The sequence below is a fragment of the Neolamprologus multifasciatus genome, chromosome 6 (genome assembly GCF_963576455.1).
Source record: "Neolamprologus multifasciatus chromosome 6, fNeoMul1.2, whole genome shotgun sequence".
In the NCBI taxonomy this organism is placed as follows: Eukaryota; Metazoa; Chordata; class Actinopteri; order Cichliformes; family Cichlidae; genus Neolamprologus; species Neolamprologus multifasciatus.
This window is the reverse complement of record NC_140444.1, coordinates 28,080,614-28,102,755: the sequence shown is the minus strand read 5'-3', so window position 1 is coordinate 28,102,755 and position 22,142 is coordinate 28,080,614. Positions and strand designations below refer to the sequence as shown.

Genomic DNA, 22,142 nt, shown 5'->3' with positions numbered 1-22,142 from the left:
TATGGTGATTCCTACCTCTACTAGTTACCCAAAACATTTCCCGTGTACTAAGCACTGTTTTATGGTAACAGTAGTCATGGGAATATTTAACTGAAAGCTGTTACTTCTATAACAGATCTAACCCCGATTTCTGTAATAAAGGTGTGTAATATGCTCGGCATGCTCAGGGTAAAAAAGGCCTGTTTCACCATAACATGAGGAAATCCTTACAAGTGCAACACTTCCTTGGTCCTATTTTGAAAGTTCACTTGCTGATAAGGGAGTACCCTAGGTCTTCCTACCTCATATTTTACTGTCCTACTGGCTCAGTAGCTAGGCTTCTTTTCTGGCAGGTTCACGGTATAATTTAGGTGGCGATGGGAGTCTTTGTCTTTACATTCTAAAGTAAGCTGGAGGGCCACTCTAACCAGAACCTGCAGCAGATGGAGAAGTGGTTCATGTGCTGCTAAGCAGAGCTCACCAAGGACGCAAAGCACAACAAAGACTACTCTCAGCAGCTGCAGTCTGAGACAGTGGATTGGAGTTAACGTGCTGGATGAGAGGCTAACCGAACGACAGCTGATTCATTTCTTAGATATCCCCCCCCCCCCCCCCCCTCTTCTGCTATTCGCAGAAGATGAACGTACACACTGAATTATTTAATAACTGTGAAACTGCATGAGTCTTCTTTCAAGACAGATATGTACATAAACATATTGCCACTGCAAAAACAGCCCTGGGCAATTGACATTGACGCTAAAATTAGTCACAATGGAAGTTAGACCCACAGCTGTTATTGTGCAAGTGTGGAAGTTTCTGGTGTTCCTCCAAATAGGCAATTTTTAAAGCAATTGATGTTTCATGCATAGTGCTCAAGCATAGTATAAATTTGTGTAAAAAAATAAAATAAAATTCAGCCATAAGAGAAAAATGCAGAAATTTCCATTAAATGATGTAAAGCAGACTTATTGCCTTCGCTGCACTCGGACCAGTGAAGCCACAAAAAGCCCTGGGGGGGGTGTGAGTGGGTGAACGAGAAACACTGTAAATTGCTTTGTAGAACTGCTAAGGGTAAAAACGCTTCATAACAGCCGACCATTTAACCACATAAACCTTTCCCCAGCATAGCAGAAACTATAGGCCTCAGCATGAAAAGCTCCAGCTGATGTAAATTTCTTTCAAGAACTCCAACACCTTTAATAGTTCAACTAAATGAAACAAAAATAATTTCACTAGAGTGTGCACAACAATAAAATACAAGCTTATGCTGCTCACTGCAGCAGCTGAGCTGATAACGCATGAAAAGGAATATTCACAAGCACAGCAGCAGTGTTTGTAAACGATGAGTGCAGAAATGACAAAACCCAAACAGGAAGATGAAGCAGATAAAACGGCAATTTATTTAAAATTACCAGGGAACTTCAACCAATATCATTAGACCAGAGGCCAATCTAAACACGTGACCCATAACGCATGTTAATGGTTACAAAAAGCACAATGTGGTCACAAAGGAAACGTGCAGCAGTCACTGCAAGTATTACAGGAATGTATTTACAGCCCAGATTTGATTCTGACGATATATCTGCACATATGACACTGCATCTCGAGCATCACTACTTCAGTGAGCCCACAGCACTGGGGTAGAAGATAGACATGCATGTTATGCTCTGTTTCACATAGCTCATGTAACTGAGACAATCGCTCCATCCAATACTACATATGACACTCAACAATGTCAACAAGCCACCTGCTAACTGATCTGCAAGGTAGGGGTAAGTGTGGAAAAACAAAACACAAAAGAAACATCAAATTCGTCCCCTCAGCATATGAATTATTTATCAGCGTATACAACTCACACTAAGAACTATCTGCAATGCTGAATCAACTGCTTCGGTGTTATCTCTGGTCTCTGGCAATTACCGTAGGGTGCACACCACAAAGCAAGCTTGGAAAAACTATACTATACAGTGGCAAAAATAAACTCTCTGCAAATGTTTCTGTGCAAAGGAGGCCGGCTTTTAATCTTTTAGTTGGACACAAAAGAATAATATTGAACTCTTTAAAAAAAAAATTAAAAAAAGGTATGCAAATCGTTTAGTTTGCATCTAGTTTTTCACCTAAAGCAGCCAAACTCTCAACACTGTCTCCTTGCAGAGTTGTTCAGGAAAAATGCCACACACCCCTTTCAGGTAACCTGACAAGCCAGCTGGTGACTTCATGATAGGTTTATCAGTAAACACCGGACTTGTGCTGTTTACCCTTGCTCTTGCCTCACAATTACATAATAATCACAAACACCCACTTTTTAAATGACTGGAAGTACTTAAAAAAAACCCAACAACAACAAAAAAGAACTGCATAACCCAGACTAAAATGTGTGAACCACAAAGCCGGAAGCAACTGCGAAGAAGTCTTCAGGCTGTCAGTGTGTGTTACTAACTGAACTCCACAATGGATAGCACGTACAAAAGAAAATAAGGAGGAGCCACATGGCAGGTGACCTCCCGCTCTGCCTTCACTTTGGACTTGTTTAATGAACTGTGACTACTAGCAAGATAACTTTTCTCGATAACTATGTTGACAAAATCGTGGCGGGGTATTGACGAGTTTTTCCCTCTCAAACAGACCCAAATCAGTCTGCAAACTGAGTCCAAAAACATCGGTGATGCTTTAACTCACACGTGTTCACTCTGTTTAACTCATGCTTTTTTTTTTTTTGGAAGTGTGCACATAAAGAGCCAAATACAAACACAGCCATTAGAAGTAGGGGTGGGTTTTTATAATCGATTTATCGATTAAAATCGATTCTGGCTTGGATAACGTAAAATCGATTCATTAAAATCCTGAATCGATTTTTTAATATAAATTTATTTTGCCCGAAATGCCAGAATCTCTGGTGAAATCTCACAAAATTTCAACAACCACCAAACAGCTAAGACAGTAAATGAGAGCAGGAACATGGATTCTGCACAAAGACTTAAACACACAGCCCAACCGCGGATCAGAATCAGTGAGATGTCGCCTTTCTCACAGTCGGGGCTGAAAGCCGACAGCGCGCTGATTCTGATCTGTCGGCGGTCCGCGCTTTGTGTTCACGCCCTTTATGCGCTGATTCTAAAGCTGTTAGTTTTATCTCTCTCCAAACAATATTGACCGAACCAGCAGCAAAAGAAGATCCAAACTAGGCTTCACATAAACAAAGTCATGAATTCACTCTGACTTTTATTGTTTTGCTTCGACCACGATGCACAGCTCTCTCTCGCATGCTCGCTCTCTTGCACGCTCTCTCCCCTCTCTCTCTCTGTACTGTTTTCTGCATTATTCGCTTGCTTGTTACGCAAAAGTCTACCGTTGTTTACAGCGCTGTCGGCCGACGTTTTTTTTTTTCGTTTTATATACTTCCGAAAATAAAACCTAATTTCTGCCGTTCAATACCGAACAAATTTAACTTTTTAAAATTATGCAAAATGCAAAACGCTCAGCCGTGTCTCTAATAAAACCGCTGTAACTTCAGAGGTAATGTTCATGTGTTGATTAATGGTTTTCTTTCGTTTTTGATCTACTGCAGAAAATTTTTATAAAATCCCAGAACAGGAAAATCACCTTCATGTTTTTCTGTGTTTTATCCTCAGCTACTTTGACACAAAGGCCTCTGCTGTGATGCTCACACCTTTGATAAAGTCTTGGTGTGTCAGCTTCCTTTTTATAGATACAAAAATATGTAAATGTACTGATCTGAATTATAATATTTCTGACTGTCAAAATTTCCCAGATTCAAATCAAAGTGAATCGAATCGAATTAAATCGAATCGAATCGAATTAAATCGAATCGTGGATCAAATCGATTCGGGACCCTGTGAATCGGGATTGAATCGATTCTAGAAATCAGTGACGATACCCAGCCCTAATTAGAAGGCACCTACCTGAAGCGGGACTAATGGCTCTGCATCCTCTGGTTGCCAGACCTCGACCACGCTGGGTGACATCTGACTCAGAGCTTTGTAGGGAACAAGAAATTAAATTAACAGTTAGGTGCTGCCCTGGGAAACTGGGCAACATGGAAAACAACACACTCTGGTGGAAAGGCATCCAAAGCACCCGAAAAGATAATTATATATTATAATTATAACATAAGTAATTAAACCTGCCAAGCCACAGTAGCATCATCTCTTATTACGAATGAATCAAGGGAAACGGAGTGGACGAGAATGACAGGCAAGTGAGGAAATGAAGCCTCACAAAGGCTGTTTGCTAGCTGCTTGTTTAGCAGGGGGTTAGCTCGGTGGCTAACGAACTTGGGGAAACATCTCCCCTGCTGCTGCAGTAAACACGACTGTATGGTCATGTAAAGGGAAGCTTACAACACCGCGTAGATTTATTACAGTAACAGCCGCTAAGTGGACGTTCAAAGTCTCGACAACCCGCTACTTCCATGTCTGAGCAACTCAGTTTCGTTAAATCAAACAGCAGAGGGGAATTGGAAGCTAGCAAGAACTAACATTAGCGGGGTGATAAAGCACTAGCTACAAACCTCTCCCGAGTAAAAACAAAAGAAAAATAAAAACACCACTTTAACTTTTATTTTCATTATTTTTCATACACTTAGACTGGCTGTGGACATTTAAACTAGTTTCTCGTCTTCCACAGTAACAGCCTAGCAAAATTAAAGCACATTTCTTCTCTTTTTTTTTCTGCAACGGTCGCGTAAACGTACCAGCCCCCCAAAGCGGAAAATAAAGACGAGAATAACAAACCTTGGAGCTGAGCACCTCCGTGCTGGACGCAGGGTAAAAGTAACTGTAGTATTCCTAGTAGTATATTGATCCACGTTTTCCTGTGACAGTGGCTGCCTTGGTGGAAGTCTTGTAGCCCCGCCATGCTGCCCTCTCTGCTAGCAGCCTGCCTTGTGTTTCGCTGCGTTGGTCTTTCTTTCTCTCAGCAAGCAGAAGCAGCAGCAGTTCCCTCCCTCTCTCCCTCCCCGCCTGCTCAAGCAGGCTACAGGCACTGCAGCGAGGCACGAGGTAGAAAGCCAACAAATACCATTAAAAAATAATAACAAGTCTTTATGCAACCCTACATAAAACTGTAAAGTAGCCGAATACTCGAGGTGAAACAACTGATCAAACGCTGTATTGAATCAAATGCTGATATTTCTGACTCGCTTTAGTTAAGAGCTGCTATTTGATATTAGAAATTAAAACATAGTTAAACTTATCTGCACTTCAACCCTGCTAGAACATCCCCAGAGGGTACAGCTCCCCTCCCCACTGAATGGCTTTGTACAGAAAAAATAACACAAAAATTACAATTAAAATGCACTGCTATTAATGGCAATACACCAGGAGATCTCAAGCTGAGTGGCTTATAAAGCATTTAAATGCTATTGTAGATCAGCCGTGATCTGTCAATTTAATATACACGTACTAACAGTAGGTGGAAAAATTGAGATTCTGGAAATACTATCTGTAAATAAGATCTGCTTGGGCTTTATGCGATAGAACATAAAAGTATGACTTACACATGGAGTCAGGGTTCATGTTATACCATATACAACTAAACTAATAAAAATATTAGTGTCCGGTACAGAGAGCCTTTCACTCTGATTCCTTTTAATCCATATTCTGCTAATGTGTTTGACATTTTTACTACAGATGTATTCTCCAGTCCTGCTACTTTTACTTAGTGTCAGTAAGTAAATACGTCTAAAACTGCTGGTTGCACAGTATTTCCAAGTGGGAAGTGACTAAATACATTAAACTCTACTTAATTTTAAGATAAATGTTTCATTTCAGGCCAAGATATTTAAAGGAAACTTTGTGTCTTAATCTAATAAGCATACACAGCACTTTAGTAATAATAGGCTAGTAATAATATAATAATGCATAAGCTTTCAAGTTGAGTATTATTAAGATTTTACAGTGTAAAAATAGTCTTCTAATATATTTGCCCCCCGTCCAGATTAATCCTGTGTGGCCTTGGCAGGCAGTTGTATATCAAACAGTAACTTCCCACACCTTGATCTTCTTCAGCAGTAAAAAGCAACCCACACTTTGATTCGTAATATAATCGCTTAGTCACAGGGGATATTTCACTTCATTTGTGTGCGATTCTTTTTACTGAGGTGAGATTTGAATGCAGGAATTTTACACTGTTGTACTGGTAGTGTCAGCATGTAAATCGAGAGTTGAAGAAGGTACTGAGGAGCATTTGGAAATGTGTAATAAAATAGAAATTGGCTGGGTTTCAAACCTTCTTTTCAGAAACATAGGCAAATGCATGTAATAAAAGTCCTTTACACTCCAGTTACACCACTCTGGTTTCATATGTTCATATGGGGAGAGGGCTAAGTCCTTGTGTCAGTACTGCTCTGTTGGTCTCTTTTCAGGGCCAGGCATGTTTTAACGGGAGAAACTGCAAGCTGCGATTACCAATAACTGTGCATAGTGTTCTCAGAGTTGTGACAGCCAACAGGCCCGTGAATCACAGTACAGGTTGGGCAGGTACACACATGAATACATTCAGGTTATTCTTGTGTGGGTGTGTCAGCTCCCTCAAACAAACTGCTGCTAGGCATTTCGACTATTTATTTTGTTCCAGCCTTGCTGTAGTCATCAGTTCATGGATAGAGACTGGATTAGATGAGTCTTTATCATGCCACTAACTAAATTTACAGTAGTAAAACAGTGTCCTTTAAATTAGTAACTAACATCTGTCTCACATTCATTAATGCAGAAAAACCTTAGAAGAAGAGGCGAAAGATCAGATATTACATTTGCATGTCATTCATTTACTGGAATATAAATGAAACTGATGAGCAAAGCAAAATGAGCACAGAGCTCATTTGAAATTTAAATCAAAGAACCCAGACACATTGGCCTTCTCAACTAGGTCACAGAGTAAACAAGACACACAACTGCCTATTTTGCATCTGGTTTGACAGAAAAAAGGAGCAAAAAAAGAAGGTCAATAGTCATTCTAGACATGTTGCGACAGCAATGATCTTTTTTGATCATCCAGCAAGTGAGTCCTGAAAAAAAAGAAAAAAAAAACAAAACAAAAAAACCCTAAAATTTCAGGGCCGCTTTTGTAAAATTCCAGTGACGATTATAAAAGAAACAAAAACATCAAAGATAACTTGACACTGACCTTTGTAATTATAATACAACTAGGAAAGCATGCCCTGTAATACTCCTGGGAGGGAGAGAGAAAAGGAACATATCTAAGAAAAAGTGCACAAGCATTTGATTCCAAACCATCTGTTTAAACCATACAAACGCGACCACTGGCAACACAAATGCAGTAAGTGTCGATTCCTTTCCATCATCTACTCGGAGCTCTCAGTTTTCATGCAAACAGGTGTCCCAAAACTTTGGCTGCTAGCTTGTGCTCATCACAGGACCCTGTCAGCCCTCACAGCCACTAATGGCGTTTCAGACTCTTCTCTGGTTGCACCAAAGTAACATATCCACTGATGAAGTCCATCTGCCACCGCAAAGTCACTGACATCTGTCCTTATTCAAAATCCACCCGAGGGCGTGAGTGGAGCGTCTGGTGCTTTTATTTTCACTGAAACCCACAGCACAGGAATTAGAAATGCAGAGACCAGGTAGGTAGGTGTCAGAGGCCGAAACACATTACTCCATCGCTGCGTCCGTGACATGCTGGCAGTCAGTCCATGTAGTCGAAATCCTCTGGGATACCAAAGGCTTTATCAATGCGGCTGTTATCAAAGGCAAACTTCTTCTTTGTCCATGACTTTATGGCGAAAACATTGTCTGAGAACAAGAGTAAAATAGAAACATTAAACGCATGAAATATAAATGAAATCTCAATTTACAAATATATACTGTACATTTACAGCAAAAGGAATCTGGACTGCTCATTCAGAAGCAAAGAGAAAGCCGGGTTACTATGACTGGTTAGTGCGGCAGATTTAGATGATCTGTTTTCCCAGTTTTGTGAATATCATGTAAATTTAGGAAACACAAACTGCCCTTAACTGTTATTTGACATTTCACATCCAGCATTAACAATTTCAAATTCTTTAATGATGTATGTGTATAATCTATATATATAATATAATATATAATAATCCATTTAACTAACTCAAATTAAATACATCTTGATGTTTTATGGTGGTAAATTCACCCTAAAAGCCTCATGTGAAAAAAAAAAGAAAACATTTTATAGATACCTGTGTCCTATTCTTAAATAATAGCAATAAAAATAACAGTTTCACTAAAAACAAAATGTCTCTTTCAGGAAAACATTTTAGCAGCTGAAGCTCCGAAGTCTCCAGTTTCAAAAGCAGAACAACTTCCTGCAGACTAACAACTGATCAGGAGCTTAAGCCAATGAACGTTGGCTTGCACTTTTAGTGATGCCTTTCACTTCACTTCTGGAGGATTAGTTTTTACTGTTCTCCAGTTTTGATATGACAAGCGATTAAATGTGTCGAGGCTTGTGTGGGCAGCCGCAGACAATTCATGAACAGACCAACGTACAGCAGCAGTGTTTTAAAAACAAACAAGGTGCGCAAAGTTGCAGCTACTTTTTCCACGAAACCTTCAAAATTTGGCTTTGCTGTGTTGATTTGAGTGTTTAGCCACAAACCCTGACCAGACCTGGTAAAATAGTAGCATTCGCTCTAACGGCATAACATGAGAACTTTATAGCTCGTAGTAAAAGATGTTACTGTGCAAATTCAACAGCTGCACTGCGAGGAAACACTTATGCATGTTTGTTTCATACTGTCCAGCTCAGAAAAGAGAAGTACTAATCGTGAATGAGGCAGAAATGACTCACTTTTTTTTTTTTTTTTTTTTAAACTGAGCTTCCTTCCATGAAAGCAAAGCAAAATCTCTCCAACCAAAACTGACAACACCACTCTGTTGACCTGCAGCAGGCAATGTTGATCTAAAGAGTCAAAAGACCGCAGGCATCGATGGCTACCATGATCCCTAAAGGTCAGCTGTGTCCAAGGTTACCACTCAAGTCAACAAACGTACACACAGAGCATAAGCGCGGACTACTTAGAGCGACAGCTAGACTAGAAAGCGCCTTCACAGATTTCACTTTAATGCACTTTTACGTGCATTAAACAGTAATCAGAGATAAAGTCTGACCACTGTCATCCAGCTTTTTTTTTTTTTTTTGACTAACCAGAAATTTCAAATAGAAAAGAGTAAACCAAGGTCAACCAACAGTCAGCAGTCCAAAATCCACAAATAGTGACTACAAAATAAAACAACTCTTACTTTATAAACAAGCGCTACAACCAGATATTGGGCATTTTATGTTCTTGCAGCTTAAGTCCAGACCATTACATGTCTATATATATTTAAAAAGAAGAAAGAAAATAAATTAGCAGACTCACCTGTCCATCTGGAAACAGCTTCTTTTGCTATAACATTTGATTTTTCTGCAAAATAAAATTTTGGATTAGTATGTGCATCCAACTAGTCAGTAACCACTTATATAGAGATACAAATTAAGCGAGCCCCGGTGCAAAAGCACACAGGTTTGCAGCTGGAAAGCATTTAAACGTTTTTTTCAATGCATCTAATGAACACCCAACGAAGTCATTACAATGACATCACTCCAAGTTTTGCTTCAGCATGTCATTAAAAGTGTCATGTTTGCACTGTTGCTGCAGCTGCTGTTGAGGTGTGTTGTTTGCGCTCAGTACATTTAATAACCTTTGTAACATGTTTTGAATGCTATTTCCTATGATTTGTTTCTTATGACCTTTGGTGTTTGCAAGCAAGGCTCACACACTGTGCAACAAAATGCTTAATGTGAAAACGTCAGCTGACACGGAGGAAGTCTAGTTGATTATATAAAACTGGGAAAAACGCTGGGAAAAAAAAGAAAAAAATAAGAGGAAAATAAGCTTGCAACACAAGCACAAATGAAGGCTGGCAACAAACCATCCCCTCTGAGGAGGAAGTGGTGGTCAGGGATGTGATGGTTGCATGGCCACAGCTGTGCTGTATGACTAAGTGGCGGTATCCTATTAAATTAAAGTGGACACTGACCTACTCATCCCCTACAGCTACAGCGGCGCTTGAAAGAGCGCTTTATACTGTAAAAAAGTAGAACGGAGCTGAACAATATGTTCCCACTGGACAGCACTCAGAGAGAAGTTCAGATTAAGCATAAAAACACAGTTAACATCAAGTTTCCACTCCCCTGGAATAATCACATCATATTCAAGTAGTACAAAAAATAATGATAACCTTTTTCACAGACATTAATCTGGCTGCTGTATGAGTGTGAATTGTTCTACAACAGGCTTGAATCCAGCACAAATTATTTCAGTCCAACAGCTCTGGATAGTTTCTCTCCGATCTGAGTTTCTCTTCCTTCTGGAAGCTTGAAAATGTTCAGCACCAGTAAAATATCCGTTTGGATCACCAGAACAAACACTGCTCGTGAGGACCATTTCAACACTTAACTGATATTGCGTAAAAATAAAATTGAATTTCTCCAGAAACAAATCTGAGTAGGAAGTGAATTAATTCAACAATTGCTGACTCAAAGTTGGAGAACCTGATTTCACTTTATGGGTAAAAGTGTGTAGCTAAAGGAAACATAGCTGCTGGGTGCAAGGTAGAAATGTTTCACGCATCGACTGACAAGGCTCACAGACGCACCACTTTTTATTTTCTTAAATACTTAACTTATTTTTCTTTATCTGGCAGGACCCCTGCTCACTAATCAACAGAAAACGGTTAACTGTAGATAAACAAGGTAAAGTAATAGAATTTTTTATCACCCTTGTCTGGATATTAAGATGGGACCTAATGCCAAATAATATATAAAATGTTTAACATAATTAAAAGTTCTGCACTTTGCTTTATATGCAACAAAGCAACATAGGAACCTTTATTACAATACATAGAAGAAACAGAAAAGATGATTCCCCCCCAAAAATCTTCTTTGTTAAAAATAAATAAAAATCATAGTTGTAATTACCTATAAGCCCACTAATAAATCTGTACTTGTCTGACTTCCTGTTACTGTGATTACATATAAAAATGCTGATTTCTTTGCCTTTACTCTGTCTTGTGGTTTGCAAAGCAGGTTACTTGCAAACTGAACAAAATGAACACACCGATTAAATCCACCCCCACGTCTGGTTAGCTGTGGTGCGTCCTCTGCTGTATGTGGTGCAGACACTGGTGGAGGATTATAAACGATGGAGCTGGAGCTGCTAGCACACCGATACCCTAAATATCTGTTAGGCTGACATTAATTATTAATATTGGCCTATTTAAATACAGTCTGGGCTCAATTACACTGGAATGGTTTCTGTTGGGCTATTTAATGGTTTCATTCAAAACTTATTGGTATCTATGGGTGTGGGAACCATTGTTTAACATGCAGAGACAAGAAGGCACGAAAGCTTTGTTTTTAGCCAAGTTGCATTTATTGTTAGTACCTAGTGTTTGTTAGTGTTTCTGTCACTTGGCTGCTAGCTTGGTAAATATGTGGAAAGGCATGTTGTGTTTAGGTAATTGGGGCAAACTTACTTCTGGTACTTCAGCATTCTTGCACGTCGCCCGACTTCCTTTATAATATCTAACTTGGTAATTTCTCTTTTCTAATTTTCCTTATTCCTACAACTACTTTACTACAAATCAAAAAAAGAAAGAAAGAAAGAAAAAAGGCAAATAATGGTTCACAGGTGAATAATAATCCTGTCAATAACAGCATGGGCAACGCCCTTGAAGATATCTAATGAGCCTACATGTGCACAGCTATCACATATGCAGGAACAAGTCTGAGCTCATTCTGCAAGTTCAGTCTGATCCTCTTGAGCAGCAGACATTACATAATATCATACAGCTGGATACTGCTCTCGCGCTTTGCTGATGGTCATCTGTTAACAAAGCTCTCTGTGTGGTAAACTTGACAGTAAAAGACACAAATAAGATCTGTAGACATGTGGCAACAGTAAAAGTAGAAAAAAGAATTTAACTGTAATGGCGAGCTAGTTTGCTCTCAGTCTGCCTGCTGAACTGTTTTGTGTCAACATCACTACGATCTATGTGAGATGTACTCATAATGATCCATCTACAAAGATTTAAGATAACTGGCCTTACTCCATCCTCCTTCAAATGCACCACTGATGGTATAACTATTGTTTTACATATTAAAATATAAATAATATTTATTGCTCCTGAAGCAGGTAAAATATAATTTAAGGAGGAACTATGTGCTAAAACCTGTGTTGTAAACACAATCCTAGTCATTTATGATCAAAGTGACTTTCTCAGAAACATTTAAACTGCTTGTTTTATCCTGATTAACTTTGTCTTTCTGCTCAGATTTGAAAGTTTGACTCAGCTTCAGTTCAAATCATTTGGCCATTGTAACGCACCATACCAGGGGTGAAACCGTGGTCCATTTCATACACTACCCAAAATAAGGTTTCTAAACCAGCATGTGAAGGCGAGCAAGCCCACAACGTGGTTGTGTTGCCTCTTTACAAACAACTCCAGACTCCCTGTGCTTTAAAGAGAGTCTGAGAATTCATGAAGTTCAATTTTACTGGTTTTGAGATGTGAAAGTAACTGTACAACCATTTTCAAGCACCGACTGCAGTGCTGCTGATCTGAGTAAAATCAAACAGGGAGGTGTTTTTGTCCTTTAAATAAGACAAGGACAAGATTTTTAAAAGCTGCCTAGTTTAAAACAATCCTTCATTAAATTTATTAAACATTATGGCCTCTATGATAGCAAGATTTACCATCTAATAAACAGAGACAACACAAGAAGCCCACAACATTTGGTGACTTCAAGCAACTATGAGGGGGACGACACACACACACACACACACAAAAAAAGACAAAAAAATGAAACCAGTGATAACACGAAGTGGGCGGGCCATTAGATAAACGTGTCTTAACTTGAAGCAGGACGAAGGTGACAAATACATTTGAAGGTTACCTAGGCAACTGAAGGCCAGAATGCAGCTAGCTACAAACTGTCAGCTTCAAAGCGACGTGCGGTGAGCGAATTGCTGCATGTGTGGACTCACCTTTAACATTTGACTGTACTCTGTCAATAACACTATCAATTCAATCAATAATTTTTTTATAAGCACATTTAAAAACATTTTAAAACACAGATTGACCAAAGTGTTGTCTACTTACACAACAAGTACTATAAAAGGGATTTAACACTGATTCATTTTCTCATCAATCAGTATCCTGGCCAATGAAATGTCAGAGACTTTTCCATCATTATTTTTTTCAATAAAATAATTAATTTGTATTAGCATCATCCTTCTAGATTACACAAAAATTGTTTTAGTTAAGGATAATTTATACTAGAGATGTAAGACAGAAAGAGGTACTATTTTACAGGCCGATGGTTAAAGTGGTGTCCTACCACACCTGAATACTAGGGGTGCAACGATACTCGTATCGATATTGAACCGTTCGATACAGTGCTTTCGGTTCGGTACGCATATGTATCGAACAATACAAAATTTTTAATTTATTTTATCAACTTTCCTTCTGACGATGCTGTCTGTGTTGAGCGCTCAGTGGGTCTGTGCTCGACAGTGCAGCCTAGGCGGAGTAGTCGAACGCAGATTCACTGAGCGCAGGGCAAGCTAGCGAGACAGAAGTTAAGCTCATTGCAACATGGCAAATTGAACCTCCCCTACCCTCATTCAGATCTGGCGTTTGGAACTATTTTGGTTTTCATGTGACGTGTGACCCTGAAGGTAAGCGCGTCATGGACAAAAGTAAAACAGTATGTTGGATGTGCCACGCAATGCTCAATTACATTGGTGGGAACTAGTGTGTTAGCAGGTTAGCTCGTTAACGTGTTGGCCGTCCAGCCCTATGCACGGGGCGATCCATGGTAGCTCGCTAACAGAGATTTGCCGTGTTGTGGCGTTATCGTCATTTCAGATTAATGCTGACAGCACTAGTGGGAACACAACGAATATGACTGCACATTTACTCCGACATCATCCTAGTGCAGAGACAAGTGGAAGCAGACAAAAACAACAAGCACGCATGCTACAAACTTTACCCGGGTCATTTAGACAGCCGTTAGCACATGATTCTCCTTATGGGGACCTGATATGTTTAATATGCTGCTGAGAATATAGCCCAGAAGAAGCGTATAGTATAGCTTTTATTTTGGAAAGAGCCATTTCTCTGTAATAAACTCTCTTTTCCAAAGATGAGTGATTCCTCCATCAGATATTAATTTTTTTTATTACTTTGTTGTTTCAGCAACATTAAATTAAAAAAACTGTACTTTTGAGTTAAAATATATATTTATAATTTTAATAAATGACAAATTAAAAAGGCATGAACATTTTTTTTTGTATCGAAAAAATATCGAACCGTGACACCAAAGTATCGAACCGAACCGTGAATTTTGTGTATCGTTGCACCCCTACTGAATACGTATGTAATGGCGATACTGCCAGTCGGTTTAGTGACTTGTGCCAAAGTAATTTGTAAGTTTTGGAAAACACCTCAAACTCAGATACTGAAAATGTGGACTGAACAAATGATGCAACACTGTTGCCTGTCAGTGTCAGTAACACTGAGATTATCATAGAGCAATGGGACAGTAACGGTGAGTTCATATCCAAAGACAAAATGAAAACATAACTTGATATGAAGCGGACAGCGTGTACTGGACATCTGGCAAATGAATATTACCCAATAATAAAGTACAAATTGCCTCATATACCTCAGTCTATATCAGCGCCTTTGACCTGCCCTGTTTTGATGTTTTTAAAAATAACTCAATAAAAATTGTCAATTATAAGCAAAACAAAGAATTGTTACTTTTCAAACACACTCCTATTTAAAAAGCCAGAATTTTTTTTATAAAATTTTGCTTCAACATTGACCATAGTTTGGCTCGACTGTAAAACGGCTGCAAATTCGACATTTTAGGTTACATGCAACGGCAGCAATGATGCCTCTCCATCTCATTTCAGGTAGACTGGTCATAAGTAATGTGCACGGTCATGTGGCCATCAGTACATCACAGTGTTGTCACGGTGGAGTGGAAAAAAACTGGTAAGCTGGGAGGTGCAGGTAAATAGCCCAGATATTTGTCTGACACCACCACCAGTCACATGAGCAGATAAAGGAACACACCTCCCATATTGCTGGTCAGATGTAGCATGAAAACAAAGCACTGTCAGATTTTTGCAATACTATCAATAGCTGTGTCTGTTTGTGGTTCCCTTATGTAAGGGGTGTGTAACAGCCAGCAAAAGACTCCAAGGCCTTCATATTTTAAAAGCTTTTTAATACCAGCCCTGTGAGCTGAGGTAATAAGGTTCATTTGGCTGCAATAAAAACTTTCAAACTTCTGCGTCTGCAAGAAGAGTTACACTTTTCAAACTTACCTAACTGCAACAACTTAACCAGTCTGAGGTTTATATCTAAGAAAGTATATCCTGAAAGCAAGGTGAGTGGCCACTTGTGACCATTTTTCACTTCCTGAGTCTCTTAATTTGAACCGTGAGAATGTTTGACCCTGCAGCTTGACATGTTTGCTCTCAGCAGTACACTCACTGGTGTCTCGCGCAGCAGGTACACACCCAACAACCTTGTTTAAGCTATTTGGCACAGTAAGATTAGGTGAATACAACCGTGGTAGCTGCTAAAGAACGTCCTTTGCAAACAATAGAAAGTTGGTTAGTAATAATGCGGGTGTTTTTCCTTCTACATGTGTTAACTTAGCATCTAGTGATGTAGCAGTTTGTAATCCCACAGATTAGAAAAATCAAACTTAATTTATGATGTAAAAGAATCCAACAGCTATAAAGCTTGTGATAAAATATTTAAAGACAAATAGAGAACAAAGTACAGCAGCAGCCTATTATGACTCTAACATCAAATATGACTTCACCAGCATAGGTCAGTTTCACATTTGGATATTTAAAGCTTCACACGGGGCTCCATGCCTCCCATGAGTAACTGTAGGTGATACGATTGATGCAATAATTTAAAAGTGACCTTTTTTGAGAAACCAGTAGGTCTGCAGCTGTACTCACTCATCTCCTCGACGACCTCAGGGTCACACTCTCTGTACTTCTCCAGCTCGGCCTGCAGCTGTGTGCGCTCCTCTCTCAGAGCCTGCAGCTCCTTCAGCAGAGAACTTCTTTCCTTCTGCAAAGACAAACAGCGATTTCACATGCTCAGTGCATTAAAGGGATGATATTCATTTTATTTCACTGGTTTAAGTTTGAATTTTGTATACTTACTGTATCCTGGCGCCCCACTTTTGCCTTTTCGACCGCTTTCTCTAGGGATGCTTTCCGCTGCTTTGCTTCAGAAATCTTTAAAGTACAACAGCATCACGTTAAAGCTTTTCTTACAGTACTAATCAGCAGATAACTGAGATTTTCCTGAATTGTGATATAAATAAACAGTAAAGCCACTTCTGCTGTTAACAACATTGATGTTTCTACTGATAAGTGCTGCAATAATTACTGAGACCGCCCAATAATATGTTGAAACAACTCAACACTGGAGCCCTTGTAAGCGATTAATACAATAAATACAATCACAAAATCTTAATGGTACACAAATGCTTACCCGTACTAAACTCTTAGCCAATTACAGTGTTGTTAACTTTACAGTTCAATCATACGATATGATTAATGTGGCTGCAAAAGGGAGCTGGCTTTTATTCTAACTTTAAATTGCACCTCATCATTTTACACACAGTCGACACTTTACTCTCGTCCTTCCACTTAAAACATCAAGCATTGCTGCAAAATCTGTCTGATGATCTCAGTGACCAAATGCTGTGATATCGCATAAACAGCGCTATATTGTCACCACATGCGGTACAACCAAACATCGTCATTATTTAGTGAGCGCTTGCTGCTTAAGATCTGTCCCAGAAATCTGGTGGCTAATGTTCTCTGAGGAGCCGCCACCCTCACACCATCTGTCAGCCGCGAAACAGTCGAGGGAAGTGGGTCATCAAAGAGGACGACACGGTGGTGAACACAAATCTCACATAAATGAATACCATGATTTTTATTATTAGCTACAACTGGGGATCATTTTTAAATGTGGATTTTTTTTTTTAAATGACATAGCTGACAAAAGAAAACATACATAATACTGATACTAACTATAAAAGGCATTTTTATTGCCATTTCTTACCATCTAAATGAACCAGGATTGGTGATATGGGACAGATACATCAAAAAATGTCTGAGTTAAAATTTCAGACTTTAATTGGTTTTGAGATATTCGTGTCCAAAAATTGCCTCAGATTTCAATGTGCAAAGAAAATTGCCTGAAAGTGGGTCAATGGACCATTAAAAAAAACAAAACACCTATATCTTGAAATGTATAAGATATATAAAGCTACAATCATTATACATGTGCAAATATATTTGGACCATAAGATTTGTATTCAAGCCAGAGACAGTCGAGCAGAAAAAGTTCTAAAAACGTAGCTGATTTGAGATGGAATGACCTACAACTAAGATATAAAACAAACTCTGACAAGCTTCCTGTTTAATCAGCAGCTCATTTGCATTTTATTCCCATTTCTTTTTTGACCCTCTATTAGCAGAAGTGTCTTCCAGGCACTGTTGACCTCATTTGTTGACCTTATTACTGTAAACTGCGAGGCAGAAGTACCCAAGTATCAACCTGTGAAACCAAAATCACCCCTTCTCATTTTTTGCTGTGGCGCTTATGCTTGATGCGACCTTTAATTGGAAATCAGACTAGAAGGGACTGAGCTCACCTGTTTTTGCAGCTCCTCCAGTTTGTGGTTGCGAGCGTGTAAGGCTTTACTGGGAAAGGCCCAGTAATAGTTGGATGTACCTACTCTCTCACAGTCCACCATGTTGTCATCGACAAGGCTCTGCAGCACTTCCTTCACAGTCATGGGAGCTGAAATCAGCAGAGCACAAACATTAAAATGGTGTTTATTTCTCCAGCGCTCAACTGCACGCCCGTGGAGTTGATGCCATTTGAGTACGGTGCTTTCTCCTGATTTAAAACTGAGTTACGGCCCGTACAAGCTAGGCAGTCTGTAGCCTTTATATCTGTAAATATAAAACGCATCTGATGCTGGAATTGACAGTGCACTCTGCAGAGGACTTACAAGTAAGGTCTCACTTTTTACTGCTGGAAATGTATGCTGCTCAAATTACAAAACTCAAACCCACACATCTGCAGCCTATCTGGCTGTTTCATACAGATCTGAGTGAACGCTGCATGAGAGGATGTAACAGAGCACAAGCTACATCTTGAACAGTGTCAGCGGTGAAATGTGCTCCTCCTACACGCTTTGCTCCACTGTTTAACTGAAAGAGCTTATCTGCTGAGAGGATGTGGACCCAGCAGCAGAAAGAATTGGATGGAAAATGGGGAACACTGTGTATGGATTAACCAAAGTCCATAAGTGCTCGTTTCTCTTTTTTTATCTATAAGATTCAAGCAGCTTCATCCTATTCTGACTCCTATGTATGTTATTACCACTCCCCCCCTCCTATTCAACTAGCCCCTTTTGTCACATTTCCAACCCTTCTACAGGAAAGCGTCCCCCACAATGTAAATCTCTTATTGCCCCTTCCCCCATGACGCAATAACAGGGGTCAGAAACATGTGCTTTTAATCATGGCAACGAGATCCAGTTTCTTTAGATTAATGTTGTGTCCATTTCAAAACAGAATCTCTCCTTTGTTCAGTCGAACACGCTCAAGAATTTCATTCTTCAAGACGATTTAGCACCTAAAAAATCTAATTTTGTATTATTGGAAATTTTGCCTCAACCATCAGAAAGTCAGGCTGCAGAACCAAAAGCTTCCAAAAGCCTCTGAACTAAATGATTTCTGCTACTGATAGGTTTGGTTCTGCTTACACACACTAAAGTTGGCAATAGCTCCGTCCTGGTTGCCATGGCAATTCTGTAAGCATGTCACCACAATGTTTTTAAGAATTCATAAATGTGCAGTGCACGCTGATGCTGTTTGTCCTTATGGTATTTAATTATCTCCATCTATTTGTCATTTTTCTGTCATACTCTAATTCTTCCTTCCCATTAATCATGCCTGGACGAACACACTGGTCAGTTTTCTATCATTTCGGATATCAGTCTTGCACTAATAACATTTACGGGTCACTTACAAGACTCAATTTAATTCAATTTTATTCATATAGCACTAAATCACAACAATGGTCACCTCAAGGTAAGGTAAAGACTACAATAATACAGAGAAAACACAAGTGGAAGCATTTGGTGACAGTGGGAAGGAAAAACTCCCTTTCGATAGGAAGAAACAGGACAAAAGACACACTGTGGAATAGAGACAGATAATAATAATAACTTCTGACTGGTGTGTAAACGCAATGAAGGAAAAAAAGATCAGTGAAGAAGAAACACAAATTGCATCATGGAGAGCCTAAGCCTACTGCAGCGTAACTAAGGGAGGATTCTGGGTCACCTGATCCAACCCAATCTATACACTTTATTAAAAAGGAAACTTTTAAGCAGAATGATTATGAAGTAACATTAATGCAGAGACAGGCACAAGATCTGATTGTGCATGCCTCTTGTGCATCATTGTGAGTTGTGAGTTGCTCAGCTCACTTTAAAAAAAAAAAAGAGAAGAAGAAGAAGAGCCCGCTAACTCTAACACTTTGGTGTGAGGCACCCGCTTTCGACCCATCTCACTCTGCCTAAACTAACCACACACGCATTAAGAAGAAGTCTCAAAGTGAGACCTTCATGGGGAAATAAATATGATACAAACTGGCAAAAGTCAGGCTTTGTCTACATTCAACACACAGATTGTGCTGCTTTAGTTGAAGAAGGTGCACACAGATCATATATATATATATATATATATATATATATATATATATATATATATATATATTATAAAGTACAGCTGGATAGTCAAATGTTTTCTTAACAAGACTCATCAGAAATGACAAGAACCTACATTTTGATAAAACAGTGACTGAAGATTTGTTTGTTGCATCCAGCTGTTTCCTTTTCCTCTGAGTTTATTACAAACAAATATCACAGCAGCAAGATCACCTCACGAGCCATCTGGCTGAATGAAATATGAGGCAATTCTGGTAAGGGGATATATACACAAACAAAATCAGAAGAAAGTCTGGTCTAGGAAAAATAAGTGTCTTCTAAAAATAGAGTGAAGTCTGAACCAACCTTTAAACTGAACTACTATAACAGAGGACTTCACCCAGTCACACACACACAGTTTTTTTCTAAGCCTGAGCACTTTGACTAATATTCACACACAGAAGCTTCAAATTTTTCACTCACACTCCAATCAGCTAACACTTTGACATCCAGACTAGTGGAGTCAGGGATCGAACCACTGACCTTCCGATTGGAGCTGTTGTTCTTTACTCACCTATGCCTTTTGACTTGGGGGCAATCTTCTCAATGTCTTTCAGCTGAAACACATCTTTCTGGGAAGAGAGCACAAGAACATGTTCCAGGATTTAAAAAACAAACAAACAAAATAAAAACTACAATATCACAGAGAAAGAAATTATTTAAAAACTATTACATCTCAAAGAACTGCTTCTGGATGGTAACATAAATAACATTTGCATAAACAGAAAATAAATTGATTTTCTGGATATTTTAGTTTGTGGTTTATCCATGTTAAGGACTGCTTAAGTATCTCATTTTCTGCACTTTTTTTTATTGCCGATTTAAATGTTGAAAACCAAGTTTCTAACTCTATATTATGGTGCATGAATTTAAACATTTAATCAAACACGTCATCTGCTGCCTGGGGGTGGGGGTATGTTTAGTCAAGGGATGTATTACATCACGCATGTACAATGGTTGAAAATAATCACAAAACAGCAATGACCAGTATGAATAATAGGACACACAGTAGGACAGAGCAGTGGGGATATGGAGGCTGGGTCACCTGCGATGGTAAAACTCACAGAGTCAAAGAAAATCTCCATCATGCGAGTTCTCTTCTCCTCCAAACTTAGTCCTTTCTTCTTTGACTGTAACAGGGGGTTAATGTTATTAATCTATATCTGAGGCACTGAGTTACTAACACTTATTATTTACGAGTAACAAGGAGCCAAAGGTAATAGAGATTAGAAGAATGACCTCTTGAAATATTTCATCTAAACAAGTTGCTTATATATTCAGTGGTTCACTGTGAAGTAACTAAATGAAATAGACAGCTAGCAGGGGTATGACTGGTCCAATGACAGGTAATGTAAAGTTTGTAGCCGTTTACCAAATGTATGATGTGAAATAATAAATGCTGCTTTGTGAAAGTATCGTTAGCGATAGGGTATAAGCTTTTACTCTTTAACATGCTGCTGTAACACAATCATTTCCCTTGTGGGATCAATAAAGTAACTGTCTATTTATCTAAGCTATAAGCTAGCTTACAAATGATAGCAAACAACTACGTAAACGCCGGTGGTCTTTACAGGAGGTATAGCAGGTTAAGGTGCGCTTCTGCTTACCATTTTTGATGTAGAGCTCACCAACAACGACCACTAAGATGAACGTTTTAGCCACCTGAGGGTAACACAGGGCTGTTGTTTTTAATGTAAAGAGGAAAGATTAGGCGTCGTATAAGCAGAGCGGGGACGCAGCATTAGCGAATTTCCCGCGGAAGGCTGTGACGTACCAATGTTGCGTTTACGGAACTTCAAAACTCACCAAGTCACCAGATTTTTTTTGTGTGCTTAGAGTTACTGTCTGTTTGATAGAGATACAGCATCAATAATAATTCCAAAATTCTGAATGCATTAAAAATATTTACTGTTAAATTGAAGCACTACTTTTACACTCCCCTAACTCTCTCAATCCTGATTTACCAATAAAAAACTAACAGTATCCGGATTATGAGTGCTTATGAAGGCAGTATTGGGGAGGAGCACTCTTTTTTGGCTTCCGCTTATGGCTTTATAGCGCCCCCTGTCGTCTGATGAAATAAAAGGCCAAAGCAGACAGCCCTGATCAACAAAAACCTTCTATGGTCAGAAATATCCACACCCTGGCTTTCTTTGGGCGGTTCCTCTAAAAGGGGCGTTTGTTGAGTAGACTTAAAGGCTTTATCTGCAGCCAAAGACTAAAAACTGTTTGGGGCCATAAGATTAAAGTGATGTGCAAACATTTTT

At 39.1% G+C, this 22,142-nt stretch overlaps 2 protein-coding genes across 4 annotated transcripts in view; both read right to left on the bottom strand.

Annotated features, from left to right (window-relative positions):
- The window catches only part of tmem131l (transmembrane 131 like), a 33,035-nt gene extending 28,098 nt beyond the window's left edge, over positions 1–4,937 (bottom strand). For all 3 annotated transcript variants that reach the window (XM_085162579.1, XM_085162580.1, XM_085162581.1), the window contains exons 1-2: positions 4,734–4,937; positions 3,903–3,976 (exon numbers count right to left, since the gene is read on the bottom strand). In XM_085162579.1, the coding sequence (XP_085018705.1) occupies positions 3,903–3,976; positions 4,734–4,857 (198 nt within the window). In that variant the 5' untranslated portion in view covers positions 4,858–4,937. The remainder of the gene's footprint in view (positions 1–3,902; positions 3,977–4,733) is intronic.
- A 1,606-nt stretch (positions 4,938–6,543) lies between these two features.
- On the bottom strand, positions 6,544–22,109 carry mnd1 (meiotic nuclear divisions 1 homolog (S. cerevisiae)). The gene is made up of 8 exons (XM_085162589.1): positions 21,483–22,109; positions 20,940–21,005; positions 20,390–20,447; positions 17,746–17,894; positions 16,238–16,312; positions 16,028–16,142; positions 9,356–9,400; positions 6,544–7,754 (listed from the first exon to the last, which is right to left on the bottom strand). Exons 1-8 carry the CDS (start codon positions 21,483–21,485, stop codon positions 7,648–7,650), a joined length of 618 nt encoding a protein of 205 aa, XP_085018715.1. The 5' UTR covers positions 21,486–22,109; the 3' UTR covers positions 6,544–7,647.
- Between the last annotated feature and the right edge of the window lie 33 nt (positions 22,110–22,142).